We start from the raw sequence: 14,790 nt of genomic DNA, 5'->3' as shown, positions 1-14,790 counted from the left end.
CCTTGTATGAACCCAGGACTTTGTCTTGTGATCTCCTTATAGCCATTAAAACCAAAACTCTAAGTTACCAGGTATTGGCAAATGTCCATAGAAAAGCTGCTTATTTTAATGCATACTTACTACTCTGGAAATGTATTTACTCTTATCTGTGGTCTGTGATCATTTCCCTTACCTTCCAGCAAGGTCACTATGCATTTTTAAAGATTCTTAATGTTTTATTTATACTTTTTAATGATTTCTGCATGGGAAATACTTTCAATATGTCTACTCTGCCTAATTTTGTCTAATTCCTTCTTTGAAAGTCTATAGCCTTCAGTTTAAAATAGGGTATCTTCTATCAACTTAAGTTTCAAAATTTAAAAATCTTTCATCTCCCACTTATAAATGTAATTTCTATCTTTTTAAAACACCAAATATACTATAAAACCATCCCCAAATTAAATAACTTACTAAAAACATCATTTAAGAAATAAAAATCAAAATGGAACATATCTCTATGACCAGGAATACTATCAGGAGGCACTTGTAGCACAGCCATAAAGCACAACTGTCATGGGTTATTATTTAGTAAAATGGAAAGGATTAACAGAGTTGGTTCAAATCATTTCTCAAACTTAATGGCTATGCCACTTTATGTAAATCATCTCCAATGTTTGGCCTCCATTTTTCAAAGGTAAAATTTAGAACTTGAATCAATATCTCAATGTATCAGATGTTCTATGCATACGAATCTGAATAAAATATTAATCATTTTTTAAATTTAAAAACATAGAAAAGCAGTAATATGCCAATTAGCAAACATCATGAATATACTCAGCAGAGAATACAGAAGTACTGTATACAATCTACTCTCCACTGGTTCAATAGCAATGTTTGTGGGTTTATTTATTCATACATTCCAACTGACTCATTGGAAAAGACCCTAAAGCTGGGAAAGATTGAAAGCAGGAGGAAAAGGGGATGACAGAGGAAAAGATAGTTGGATGGCATCACGGATTTGATGGACATGAGTTTGAGAAAGCTCCAAGAGTTGGTAATGGACAGGGAAGCCAGGTGTGCTGCAGTCCATGGGGTTGCAAAGAGTCAGACACGATTGAGCAACTGAACAGAACTTTCTCATATATGTATACATGTGAGTGGTAAAGAACCCGCCTGCCGATGCAGGAGACATAAGAGACATGGGTTCAATTCCTGGGTCTGAAAGATCCATGGAAGAAGGCATGGCAACCTACTCCAGTATTGTTGCCTCAAGAATCCCATGAACAGAGGAGCCTGGCAGGCTATGATCCAAAGGGTCGCAAAGAGTTGGACATGACTGAAGCAACTTAACACATATACATGTGAGTATATACACATAGAAACATAGGTGCATATATGTTATATATTATCTATCATATGTTATAAACGGGGGGTGCAGAGGGAAGGAAAGAGAAAGAGGAAGAGAATAAAATAAATGTGGCAAAATATTGAAAGCTGGGGAACCCGAGCAGAAAACACATGGGAGTCACCTGTTCTACTCTTACAACATTTCTATAAGTCTAAAAATACCCCAACATTAAAAAAAGAGTGCTATGAAGTCAATGTTTAAATAACAGATCTAACCCTGGCTATACTGAACAGAAGCACCCTGTTATTCTATCATGGGACATGGAGAAAATCTCCAAAGGAACATTTTAAAGTCATCACTCATTCATGGTTTTAGTATCACATATGTTTGTTGCTATAAATGCAAACTGATCTATTTGAATTCTCTATTAATGACAGGTTGCAGAACTATATAAAAATGCATAACATCCTAAGGTGTAAAAACCTCAGGTGAGATTTTTGAGCCAAAAACAATTTGGGAAGAATGCACACATGTAAGCCAATAAAGGCTTCCAACATTAACTCCTGGCTTCCCAAAGTCAGCCCTAGCCCACCAAGGGCAAGTAGTAAGAGCACAGAGCAGTCAGCTTCACAGGAAATATGTGCCAGGCAATTCCCAGCACCTTGGAAGTGCAAATTCAGCAAGTAACAAAAACTCCCTAACTCTACCTTAAACCATGGCAGGCAAATCATGATACATCTCTTTTCTTGAGAGTCTGTTTATATCTAGTGTCTCAGAATATCAAAGAATAATTACAACTACCACAACCATTGTATATTAAGCTTTAGGTTTAAATTTTTTTTAATAAAATAAATAATGTGACAAAAAGAGAGAAAGAGCATCAGCCTCTTTGCTTATTTTTTTGATGGAACTTTTAATTTTAAACTCAGAAGGCAACAGACAATGAGTGCAAAGAGCCAGGCAGAAGTCTAAGAGGTTTATTACAAGCCAGGTTCTTCAGGATCATTATTCTCAGGTAACTGAAAATCAACAATTTTGGACCAATGAATGTGTGGTATTGATAAATAAAGACCTCAATGTTGATTAGACTCTATTTCCCCTCAAATTTTCTAATTTTCTAATCTATGCTGCATAAATCTTTCTCTGAAGTCTGAGAGTATTGTAAAGAAACAGTATTGAGCACTGTTTTCAAACATTTTCCCCTCTGGTTATGGAAGAAGAAAAACAGCATACTATATAAAAATTATGCGGCAACTGCAACAAAAACAGGACAGTGGCACAAAATGATTTCTTTCAGTTGTTTTTTTAAGTCTTACATCTTAATTTTGCATGTAGAAGACATACACCTTTTATAAGAACCAGTGACCCTGCTTCAGGCATTCTTACTTAAATAAATTCTAAAACTTTGGCGTGAGGTCATTAAACTATTCCTAGGGCACCTTTTTATTCTAAAAGCCTTTGTAAGCGATTGAACTTCTAATTTGAATAATTGCATCTCACCAACATAAATTCCCTCTGTAGTTTCAACTGTATGCAATGTCAGCCTTTGTTTCCTGAGTTAAATTAATGTTGAGTAATGCAGTGCTTCTTGAAAAAAAAAAAAAAAAGGTGCATACACTTTCATAGCAACCTTTCAGCAGCCAGTAGAAGTGATTCATGGGCATGAGAGGGGAAGAGGTCAGTATGAATAATCATTAACCAACAACGTCTGCTAGTGCTCTGTGTGTGCAGAGCACGGCTAAAGGTACGTCTCATCCAATAAAAGAGACATGCCTGTATAACTTGATAAAACAAAAAAGATCAACTATTTCATAAACTGAATCCTATTTTCCATTGAATTACATCATGTACCTTGTTTGCATTGATGACTTACCTTTAACTAGCTGTGACTCCTCATGATGGACCTCTTCTATCCTTCTAGTCATAGTGTAAATTAATACTGGAAAACCTAACCTCAAAAAAGAACTACTGAGTAGTATTTTAAAAGTAAAGAATTATTTTTTATAAGACAGAATCCTGAAAATGAGTTTCTCCTATTAAACCTCAAGCCAACAGAATTTTTTTTAAGACATAAAAAGAGCTCTAGTCCAAAATTTGTCACTCAAAGCCAATTTCCAGGGTTGCTATAACAGTATTTATTCAATAAACTCCAAAAGATTGGCATTATATGTACTTTTAATGAAATTCAAACTCTCAATTCTTGGATTTTCTTAAATAACATGTATACAAGTTGCAGAGTAACCTTTTTAAGAAGTCATTCTAAAGATCCAATTGGCCCTGGGCTATTTCAATCCATTCCAGAATTCAGTGACTTAGAATTTCAACCTATTACAATTTTGTCAGACTTGAACTACAAAGATTAGGGTTATTCTAGGTAGACTCAAAGGTTAATACAACTTTTTATATTACCTCTGAAATCTAGCATGTATCTTTGGCATCCTAGTGGCTGTGGTAGATATACCTACCTATTCACAATTCGTTCTTCACACCTTACCTTGCCATGACTTCCCTATGGGTGGAATATACTTCCATCTAATTGCTTTGGATTTTGCTGTGTGACTTGCTTTGACCAAGGGAATGTAGACAGAAAAGCAAAAGTTCTGAACAGAGGCTCTAAGATGTTCTGAGCGTTTTCATTCACCCTGTGTCCCACTCTCACCCATGAGAAGAGCACACCCCAGACCTGTCACTGTTCCTTCAGCAGAGGGCCCACAGTGAGAGATACAGGAAGCAGACTGATCCAAACTCTTAGCCTAGAGTGACTATAATCAATCTGCAGACCAATGAGCAAGAAATAAAAATGTTATACAAACCACTAAAATTTGGGGGTTGTTTGCTGCCACAATAAAAATAATAGTGTTGAACTATAAAAGGGCTCAAGGTATTATTTTTCTGGTACCATTCTGTCTCAAATTAAAATTTCCAGGTTCATTCTCTAAACTAGTATGCTAAACCAAACAAGTTTTGGGTTTGTTTTTTTTTTTCTTTTTCCATTTCTGGATGTGCTAGGCACTGACCAAATATCTGACAGCTTGATATCTTCATTATCAAATCTCATCTGAAGATACAGCAAGTATCTAGGATTAATAATTCTTAAACCTCTGCTATAGCAAGACGACCTTGAATACAGAATCTGTATCTGACTCCCATACCTCAAGAGCAGTTTTGCACATACCAGCCATTTGATAAATGATTCCCTATTCCAACTCACAGTTACCAGTGCCTTTATTATTGTCCATACCAGCAAATGTGCAAATGCCCCGAGTCACAAAATTATTCATATAGTTGAAATGAAAGAAGTGACTACATATGGTCTTTCTACCTGAATACACAGCAGCACTCAGGTACTATGCAACGAATGATGCTCAAGACTGGTTGTTGTTGTTGTTTGGTCACTAAGTCAGGTCTGACACTTTGTGACCCCATGGACTACAGCATGCCAGGCTCTCCTGACCTTCACTGTCACCTGAAGTTTGCTCAAATTCATGTCCATTGAGTCGGTGATGCCATCCAACCTCTCATCCTCTGTTGCCCCCTTCTCCTCCTGCTCTCAATCTTTCCCAGCATCAGGGTCTTTTCTAATGAGTCAGCTCTTCACATCAGGTAGCCAAGGTATTGGAGCTTCAGTGTCAGCATCAATCCTTCCAATGAAGACTGATGACCTGTTCCAACAGGAGTTCCCTCAAAATGGCAAGCAGATTCTTTCAATGAATACTGAGATTTAGAATGGATGGCTGAGTAACAAATCTCATGGCGTTATACACAGATATGCAGCAGAGATGGGTCAGCATTCAAGGGTACAATTCCAAGGAAGGTTCCTCAAAAGGAGCCCTGAGCTCCTTCACTGGAGCAGCCTTCTCTCTGCTCATCACTGATCCTCTGTGCCTCTCTCGTCTCCTGCTCAATGTCTCAGGTGTTTAACTTTCTCCGTCACCCAACTGATCTGTGTTATTTTCCTTCCTCCTCTTCTCCACATATTTTTCTTTCTTGCCTATTGTTTTATCTCTCTTCCTTTCACACTTTTAAGCCTTGGTATAATAAGACATGACCACACATCCAGAATACTCCTTCTGTTCACAACAAATCAACCAACTGCAATAATCTGGGAATAATTTTCAGGCCTCAGAGTCAATAAAAGCAGGTGTGTGCCTTGCAGGAAGCTCAGGGATTTCCAGAGAGTACCACACACCCTGCCAACTATTTAGTACTTGCATCATTAGAGAAATTTGAAGACAAGAATTTTTTTTAGTTTTTTGTCAAAAATTCTGAACCCCATGGCCTAAAGATGTTCAGTTCATCAAAGCTGTAGCATAGCAAAGATATCTTCAAATATGCTGAATTAATTATTAACAATATCTCATTACTGCATTTTCTAGTCTAAAATAATTTTAAGTATGATTCAGTGATATCTAATGAAAGTATAAACAAATTATCTATTATCCTCAAAAGTAATCTAAAATTCTTATAATATAGATAAAACCATATAAACATACATTTGTTTTTCCTTTCTTCCCAGAATATGCTTCACCCTTTTATTTCAAAAATAACACCTCCTCTTCTTCTGGGAAGTATCACCACTACCTCACCTTGAAAGCCCACAGGAAAAATGTGATTCAAATATATGTTGTTGCTTTCTCATTCCTCCTAGCCACAAGGCTAGGGGTATGCACCTGTCCAAAGGTAGGCCAATCATGGCACCCTAACCTTCTGGTCAAAGTTGATCTGTATTTGCATGGATCAGGGCATATGGTCCAACCTGAGTCAATCACAGTCCTTCTTCAAGATTTCTCAAAGTGAAATTAAGGCATAAGGAGAAATCTCACTCAGACGGTAAAGAAATTGGGCATCTAAAGGCATGAGAGCTGCCAGCAGCCATGTGCCCTGAGTCGAGATGAAAGCTGGTCTGAGAGAACTGAGCCAAGATGCTGGCAGAAGCAGATGTTGAAAGAGAAAAGACTGAGCACCCTGGCAGCATTCACGTCCCTGCTTTCAGTTGTCCCTGATGACTGCCACATTCCTGCCTTCCACCAACGTACTCATAAGCCTTCCAATCCATTTCCCTGTAGATCAAAGTCAATTCAGACTGTTCTTCTCTAACCAACAGCTAAGGAAATCCTACCAAACAAACTACAAGGTAACAAATTTGATTCTTGGGGTAGTGGTCCAGGAATACTGTAAGAAATTCTAATGTATGTGCAATAAACTTACTATTTAATCAATAGATCTGGCATTTAAATGACAGATCTTGTCATCTAAAGGCTTTAAAAGACAAGATCTGGCATATTCAAGACTTTCTTCATTGTCTTCTTCACTAGGGATAAGCTTTGCGTTTTCATAAAATGGCTATTTCCTTGCGTTTTTTCCCTCTGAGCACAAGTCATGAACATAGTATATACTAGGCTAAAGGCATGAGGATTGCAAACTATGATTGCCATATGATTCTCTGGAATATCATGAGATCCAAGATCATGAGGTTTTGTGTTCTGGAAAAATTCCATCTCAGGATAGTGAGGGTTGTGTAACAAGACAGCACTAACAAAATTGGAAAAAAGTCATTATTTGTGTGATTATTTGTTATCCAAAAATAATACCTGTCGGGTTCAAAGGGATGAAAGGGTCCAAAAGGAATCTGGATGGCTATGGAGAGGGCAGTTTTAATCTCAAATGAGGAATCTGATTCAAAAGCTCAACAAATAAAGTTTAATTTCCCCAAAGAATTGGGTCTAAGATGAGGCTGCGAGGAATTTAAAAATAAAGAGGAAGGAAATGTAAAACCCGTTCCTGTTAAATGTATTAAACTGCATTTAGGAATAAAGCCATGCACTTATATCCCCTCTTCCTTTGTTTGCTGTACCCATGCACTACAATATTTTTGCATTCAAAGTAAGTGACCAGTTTGCTTGCAGCTGGTGACCTACTCTACAGTAAACACGAGAGACAGGGTTTAACTCAGAAGCCCCAACCCAAGAGAAGGCCCCCATCATTCTCAAATGATGGAAGCACAAGTCAATAAGTAAATATTCAGGCAGACATGCTTTAGAACCCTAGTTGAGGAGAAGGGGACGACAGAGGATGAGATGGCTGGATGGCATCACTGACTCAATGGACGTGAGTCTGAGTGAACTCCGGGAGTTGGTGATGGACAGGGAGGCCTGGCGTACTGCGATTCATGGGGTTGCAAAGAGTCGGACACAACTGAGCGACTGAACTGAACTGAACTTCACCCCAAAAGCACTCACTCAGGATCTCACTAAGCACCTGAACTCACGAAGAGACCTGATTCTCAGTACAATAGTTAAACAATTTTAACGAAGCAATTTCATTCTAACTCTTCAAAGCTGATGTCTATGCCCTCACCTAGTTTAAAGACTACAAAAAGGGGCGGGGGGGGTGGGGGGGGAAGTAAGCTGGTTACTCTGTATCATTTTAAATTCTTAGAAGTTGATACATTCATTTTATTTGTTTTATAGAAATATTTAGTATAATGCATAACTTAATACACAAAATAATGGAAGAAAACAAATTATACTACAAAATGCAAATTCTTAGTTGATAAACTTACTGAAACAGCTAGGTTTCAGACATCAGCATTAGAATAATCAAGTTTTCTCTGAGTTACTGGAGACTACTTGTGTATAACTTTTGGAAATCTCCACTCAAAAACTTAAAATCTCAGGCCACAGCCACAGAAAGTGATATTATTTTATAAAATTTCTTTAGAATCTCAATTTATCATTCCTAAGGGGGAGGGAACTATAGATATAGAGAAGCATCAAAGAATTATTTTTATTCACCATTGCTTATAATATGACCACATTAGAAGACCTTATAAAGACATTTAGTAACGTTAAAATTTGACTCAAGGCCTTTTAAAAACCTTTCCGTTTCTAGCATAGACACAATATACAGAAATCTCATTTCTAGTGCTTGAGAAACAACCAAACGTGTATTTCAAAGAAAGGAGTCATATCAGTTTTACCTGCATCGATGTTCCTTCCACTCTTGCCACACAGGCAACTTGATCCAAGAAAGTCACTGCCACAGGTACCGCCACAAAGAAGCCTTTACAAAAGGCTTTGAAGTACCTTCTCACCCAGCCTTGGGACTGAGCCATGCCTAAAAGCACAACAAAAATAAATATGAGATTAGCCCCAAGAAAGGTAAGAAAGAAAACATAAAAAACAGTGCAAGAAAAATAAGAGTTAAGAAAAAGCAACCTCATCTCAATATGTTTCATACTCATCCCCCCTGAGGTCTCCAGCACCATGGAAGCACTGTAACTGTCCTGTGTTGCTTATGTTCAAGTTGTTATTTAAGTGATAAATCACTTTCCATCATGTTTAAACCAATGTTATGGGGCCTATGTTATGGCAGCCAAATTTATCCTAATATAACCATGAAATATATGAGAAATCAAGAAAAAATATCACTGCATGTGAATTCAGTACAAATAATTATCAATTCTCACTTAGCCCTGTAACCACTTGGTTAATTTTCAGAGTTTCTAGGGCTAATGCAATCCTTTAACGGTCTTGTACAATGAAAAACAAAATAGTGAGAGATTAAGAGATTCTGCCCTACAAGACCAAAATGCAGCTAAACCCAGTCCAACAGATGAAGAACCCTCCTGGCTGGGGAAGATAAATGACCAGTTTATTTACCAGTTTCTCAAAATAATACTGATTCATACTATGTGATAGGTTATAATTTCAGTCCATTCTATTTCTTGACTAGGACTAGATAAATACAGGAAGACCAGATTATTCTAGTGGGCTAGGGCAAGAGATGGTGGTAGGATGGATTGTAGTGTTGGTGGTGGTGGTGATGGAAATGGATCAAAATGGGCAAACTTCACATATGCATTTTGGAGGTTAAACAGACAGAAATGAAAATGGATGGACAAGGATTGGGGAGAGGAGATGAGAAAAGTGTTGAGGTAGTTGTGACCTATTCAAGCACTGTTATTTTATCATTTCCTTGGGTCACATTTCAAAGTACTAAAAACGTGCTAATAATTCAATTCCTGAAAACTCTAATAAGTACAAGGTCATGGGCTGGATGCTGCTGCTGCTGCTGCTAAGTCACTTCAGTCGTGTCTGACTCTGTGCAACCCCATAGATGGCAGCCCACAAGGCTCCCCCGTCCCTGGGATTCTCTAGGCAAGAACACTGGAGTGGGTTGCCATTTCCTTCTCCAATGCATGAAAGTGAAAAGTGAAAGAGAAGTCGCTCAGTTGTGTCCAACTCTTAGCGACCCCATGGACTGCAGCCCACCAGGCTCCTCCATCCATGGGATTTTCCAGGCAACAGTACTGGAGTGGGGTGCCATTGAGATACACAAATGAAAAGCAGACACAGTCCTTGCTCTCAAGGAGTTACAAAGTGCCAGGGAAGATTGCCTTTAGATAAATATTTCCAAGGGAAAATAGCATTGAAAAGAGCCAATGTGCCTGGAGCAAGGAAGTGCATGCATAGAAAATGATTAAGAAAATGTGTCCCAAAGGAAAAGGCATTCTCGGTAAGACCTGGGCACTTCGGGCAAAAGCAGCAGTGTGCATGAAGACCTCAGAGCGGAAATAAAACATAAGTTATTTAAGAAACTATAAGAAATTCAGTTTTGTATATATACAAACTTTAATATGCTAATGTTTAATTCAGTAAACATTTATTTATTGCCTGCTAACCACCAATGCTAAGTGCAGGGGATATAAAGATAGATATATAGACAGTATAAAATCATTTAAATACCCTCCTGAAACAATACTTCATATTGTTCCATGATCTGAAAACTAGATCCCACATGCCGCAACTAAAATCTCACATATAGCAACTAAGATCCAGTGCAGTCAAAAAAAAAAAAAAAAATAGTAAGGAGTCGGATTCAATTTCTAACATTCTTTCCAGGGCTGTCATTCTATATCCCTATATATTTTTTTTATTGTTTCTCCAAGTCTTTGAGAAGATACTAAAATAAAGAAAGGCACTTAGGTTATTATTGACCAAGAAGAGAAATTATGTTGAGAATTTTAGGTTTGAGAATTTGTTGTTGTTGTTGTTTTTAATGTTGAAAGGAAAAAAGACTTTTATTATACAACTAGTTACAAAAGGGAAGCAGAGATAAAGTTGGAACTAGTACAAATTATGTGATGAGACATTAAACACAAGTAAGACCTGAAAGCCACTGCCCTTTCCCTTCTCAGGCTCACAATTCCACTGCTGATCCAAGCACTGCTGCCATCTCCTGCACAACTCAGGACGAATACTTTTCTACTGTTGCTGTTGCTGCTGATAAGCCACTAAGTCATGTCTGACTCTGTGACCCCATGGACTGCAGCATGCCAGGTTTCACTGTCCTTCACCATCTCCTGGAGTTTGCTCAAACTCATTCCATCGAATTAGTGATGCCATCCAACCATGTCATCCTCTGCTGCCCCCTTCTCCTCCTGCCTTCAATCCTTCTCAGCATCAGGGTCTTTTCCAATGAGTTGACCCTTTACAACAGGTGGCCAAAGTATTGGAGCTTCAGCTTTAGCATCAGTCCTTTCAATGAATATTCAGCGTTGACTTCCTTTAGGATTGACTGGTTTGATCTCTTTGCTGTCCAAAGGACTCTCAAGAGTCTTCTCCAGCACAATTCAAAAGCATCCATTCTTCGGCATTCAGCTTTCTTTATGGGCCAACTCTCACAACTGTACACAACATCTAGAAAAATCACAGCTTTGACTATATGGACTTTTGTCAGTAAAGAGATGTCTTTGCTTTTGAATAGTTGTCTAAGTTTGCCATAGCTTTCCTTCCAAGTAGCAGTTATCTTTTAATTCCATGGCTGCAGTCACCATCTGCAATGATTTTGGAGCCTAAGAAAACAAAATGTCACTGCTTCTATTTTTCCCCTTCTATTTGCCATGAAAATTATGTGGGAGGTGTATCTATCGAGGGTATGCAGACTCTGCCCAAGCACGGGGGAGAAAATAAAAGCTCCCTTGCAGATTAGGGGCCATTATTTTCAGAGGCTCAAAGCAAAAGTCTCAGTACAGTCCTGTCTTACCTGAATTGTGAATGACACCTTTAACTCATAATAATAAAAACCTCTTTGGGACTTCTATCATTAAAGTACTAAAGCTATATACAAAGGAAGAAATGAACATTACACTTCTATGTCAAGTTATATTAAATAAAATGTTTAAAGTGCTGTGACATTCACATTTTGGTAAAGTTAATGCATCTCCTTTTCTATAAAGAATCATTGGGATGATCTGGTCTTTTGTTCACATCTTAAATATTTAAAACTACCATACTAATAAGCACTGAGCATCTGCTTTCTCTGAGAAAATTTCCCTTAAAGCAATAATAATGTGGTATCCCAAGCAAAAAAGGAATAATTTTTATCAGTAACCTCATTCTTCCAGCAACCATGCAAGTCATTTAGGTTCAAAACATTGCTCCTGAGAAAATTACTGCTTAAATAGTAGGCACACCTGATTCACTGCTGAAGTACCTAAACAGAATATTTTTAAATAAGCTTTCAGATTCCATTGAAATCATATTTGCCACTTGTATACTTACTTACTTACTTACCTGCAAGTAAAATTTTGGGGGCATTACTGACCTCAACTGCCTAATGACCTCCACTCTAAATATCTGTCTTTCCTCTCACATGTGTTATGGTTTGATCACGCATGAATTCATCTAAAATCATTCTTAAATTCCCATATATTTCATCTTATACAAAGTCACTAATCACTCACCCATAGCAACCAAGTGAATAAATATACCTCAAGTCATCCTAATTATAAAAACTATTTTAAAACTGTGTGGCAAGTTTGGAGGTAAGAGAAAAACAATAAATGACAAAGCAGTATCTTATACAAAGTGTAACCTTTCGATCATAGAAATCAGCCCACACATTTAGATAACAAAATCAAAATTTTATTTGTAAATTCAAAGTGTATATCAAACTACAAATGTCAGAAAATACAAGAGCAGGGATCCAAACAAATCTGACACTAAATTCCTGATTCAGTCATATTTTATTGATCATCTACTATGTAACTGTGCTAAGGGGCACATACAATGCACAACAAGGAAGGCGTGGTCCCTGGCCACATGGAGCTTACATTTTCATTCTTTCTTCATTAAGTACCTACTTTGCGCTACTCACTATGCTAAGATATTGTTGTTGTTCAGTTGCTAAGTCGTGTTGGACTCTTCGTGACCCCCATGGACTGCAGCATGCAAGGCCTACCTATGTCTCACTAAGATGCCAAGAGTAAAAAGGCACACAGAGTCACAGTTCCTTCCCAAAGGGCCTGTGACAAGATCACAAGAAATTAGTAGATGACCACACATGATCAGGCTACCCTTCTCCATGTGTCTCTCCAGGAGCTCCTGATGCCAATAACCTCACTCTGCAAACACAGCCTAAGCATGCATGTTAGGAGGCAGGAGGCACCTGAACTAAATCAGGGAAAAAATAATAACTGATGAATGAGAACAATTGTGATTCCACTAGAAGCAGATCTAGGAAAGTAATCGATGGATCCTAATCTAGAAAAAAAACTGGGGCGCTAACTTCCTCCTTTCAGATTATAAATAAATAATGTATTATAAAAATAGATAATTAACGCTTAAGGTTTTCTCAATGCTGAACAATGACAGGATTTCAGGCAGTTTACTAGACAGGAATCTTGTTGGCATGCACAGAACTGGCAGTGACCCCTCAATGGATAGCAACAGCACTTTAATTTTTTTTTTGAAGTTCCCATGTTTTCTCTCCTACAAAACTGTGTTTTTCTAAAAACAATAGGAACATTTAGCCATCATCTCTAGCAATCTAACTTTTTTGGCAAACTTGACAATCAGGAAAATAAAGCCATTGAAGGTGACTGCAAATGCTCTATATTTTCTGTTTCCTGCATTCTTCCAAGAATGGGAGACTTCTATCAACTCAGGAATGACAAAATGCTTCAAAGGAAAAGACATTACTTTTTAAAAGGAAAAGTAGAGACCCAAGAGTTTTCAACCCAAGAGACCACAGTTCAGTTCAGTTCAGTCGCTCAGTCATGTCCGACTCTTTTCGACCCCGTTAATTGCAGCACGCCAGGCCTCCCTGTCCATCACCAACTCCCGCTCAAACTCACATCCATCAACCCAGTGATGCCATCCAGCCATCTCATCCTCTGTCGTCCCCTTCTCCTCCTGCCCCCAATCTCTCTCAGCATCAGAGTCTTTTCCAACGAGTCAACTCTTCACATGAGGTGGCCAAAGTACTGGAGTTTCAGCTTTAGCATCAGTCCTTCCAAAGAACACACAGGGCTGATCTCCTTTAGAATGGACTGGTTGGATCTCCCTGCAGTCCAAGGGACTCTCAAGAGTCTTCTCTAACACCACAGTTGGAGAAGCATCAATTCTTCAGTGCTCAGCTTTCTTCACAGTCCAACTCTCACATCCATACATGACTACTGGAAAAACCATAGCCTTGACTAGATAGACCTTTGTTGGCAAAGTAATGTCTCTGCTTTTGAATATGCTATCTAGGTTGGTCATAACTTTTCTTCCAAGCGTCTTTTAATTTCACGGCTGCAGTCACCATCTAAAGTGATTTTGGAGCCCAAAAATATAAAGTCTGACACTGTTTCCACTGTTTCCCCATCTATTTCCCATGAAGTGATGGGACCAGATGCCATGATCTTCATTTTCTGAATGTTGAGCATTAAACCAACTTTTTCACTCTCCTCTTTCACTTTCATCAAGAGGCTTTTTAGTTCCTCTTCACTTTCTGCCATAAGGGTGGTGTCATCTGCATATCTGAGGTTATTGATATTTCTCCCGGCAATCTTGATTCCAGCTTGTGCTTCTTCCAGCCCAGCGTTTCTCATGATGTACTCTGCATAGAAGTTAAATAAGCAGGGTGACAATATACAGCCTTGACGTACTCCTTTTCCTATTTGGAACCAGTCTGTTGTTCCATGTCCAGTTCTAACTGCTGCTTCCTGACCTGCATATAAGAGACCACAACTAGGCAGAAATATAGCAGATTATCTCATAGCTAGGAAATGGCAACCTACTCCAGTGTTCCTGCCTGGAAAATCCTATGAAGAGAGGAGCCTGGAGTCACAAAGTATTGGACATAAGTGAGCATGCAAGCACACATCTCACAGCTAAAACATTTCATGAATATGAATAAGTCATAACTGTAACAAAATGGTTGGCCTTTTTGGTATTGAGTTCAGACAGATTCCTTTTAATGAACCAGAATCCCCACCAAAAGTGGAGTAATTGGGAGTCTTAATTATTGGTTTAATTCAATAAAACTGCTAGGTATTGGCTGCTCCCAGTATCTAGGTAGATGTGATTTTAAAAGGGTCAGAAAATAGATTTTCCCAGAGTCACATTTATCCCACTGTGCTCTGCACAATGCTGAAAGTTCTTAGGATTGTAGAACATGGGCAGAGTTTCTTAAAC

The 14,790-nt window shown here is 38.3% G+C and overlaps 1 protein-coding gene across 1 annotated transcript in view; it reads right to left on the bottom strand.

Moving 5' to 3' along the window:
- The window catches only part of IMMP2L (inner mitochondrial membrane peptidase subunit 2), a 954,974-nt gene that overhangs the window by 901,821 nt on the left and 38,363 nt on the right, over positions 1–14,790 (bottom strand). Inside the window, exon 3 of the mRNA XM_052638691.1 lies at positions 8,307–8,443. Coding sequence (XP_052494651.1) covers positions 8,307–8,441 — 135 coding nt within the window. The 5' untranslated portion in view covers positions 8,442–8,443. The remainder of the gene's footprint in view (positions 1–8,306; positions 8,444–14,790) is intronic.

This window comes from Budorcas taxicolor, chromosome 4, assembly GCF_023091745.1.
Source record: "Budorcas taxicolor isolate Tak-1 chromosome 4, Takin1.1, whole genome shotgun sequence".
Taxonomy (NCBI): Eukaryota; Metazoa; Chordata; class Mammalia; order Artiodactyla; family Bovidae; genus Budorcas; species Budorcas taxicolor.
This window is presented reverse-complemented; position numbering and strand designations above follow the sequence as displayed.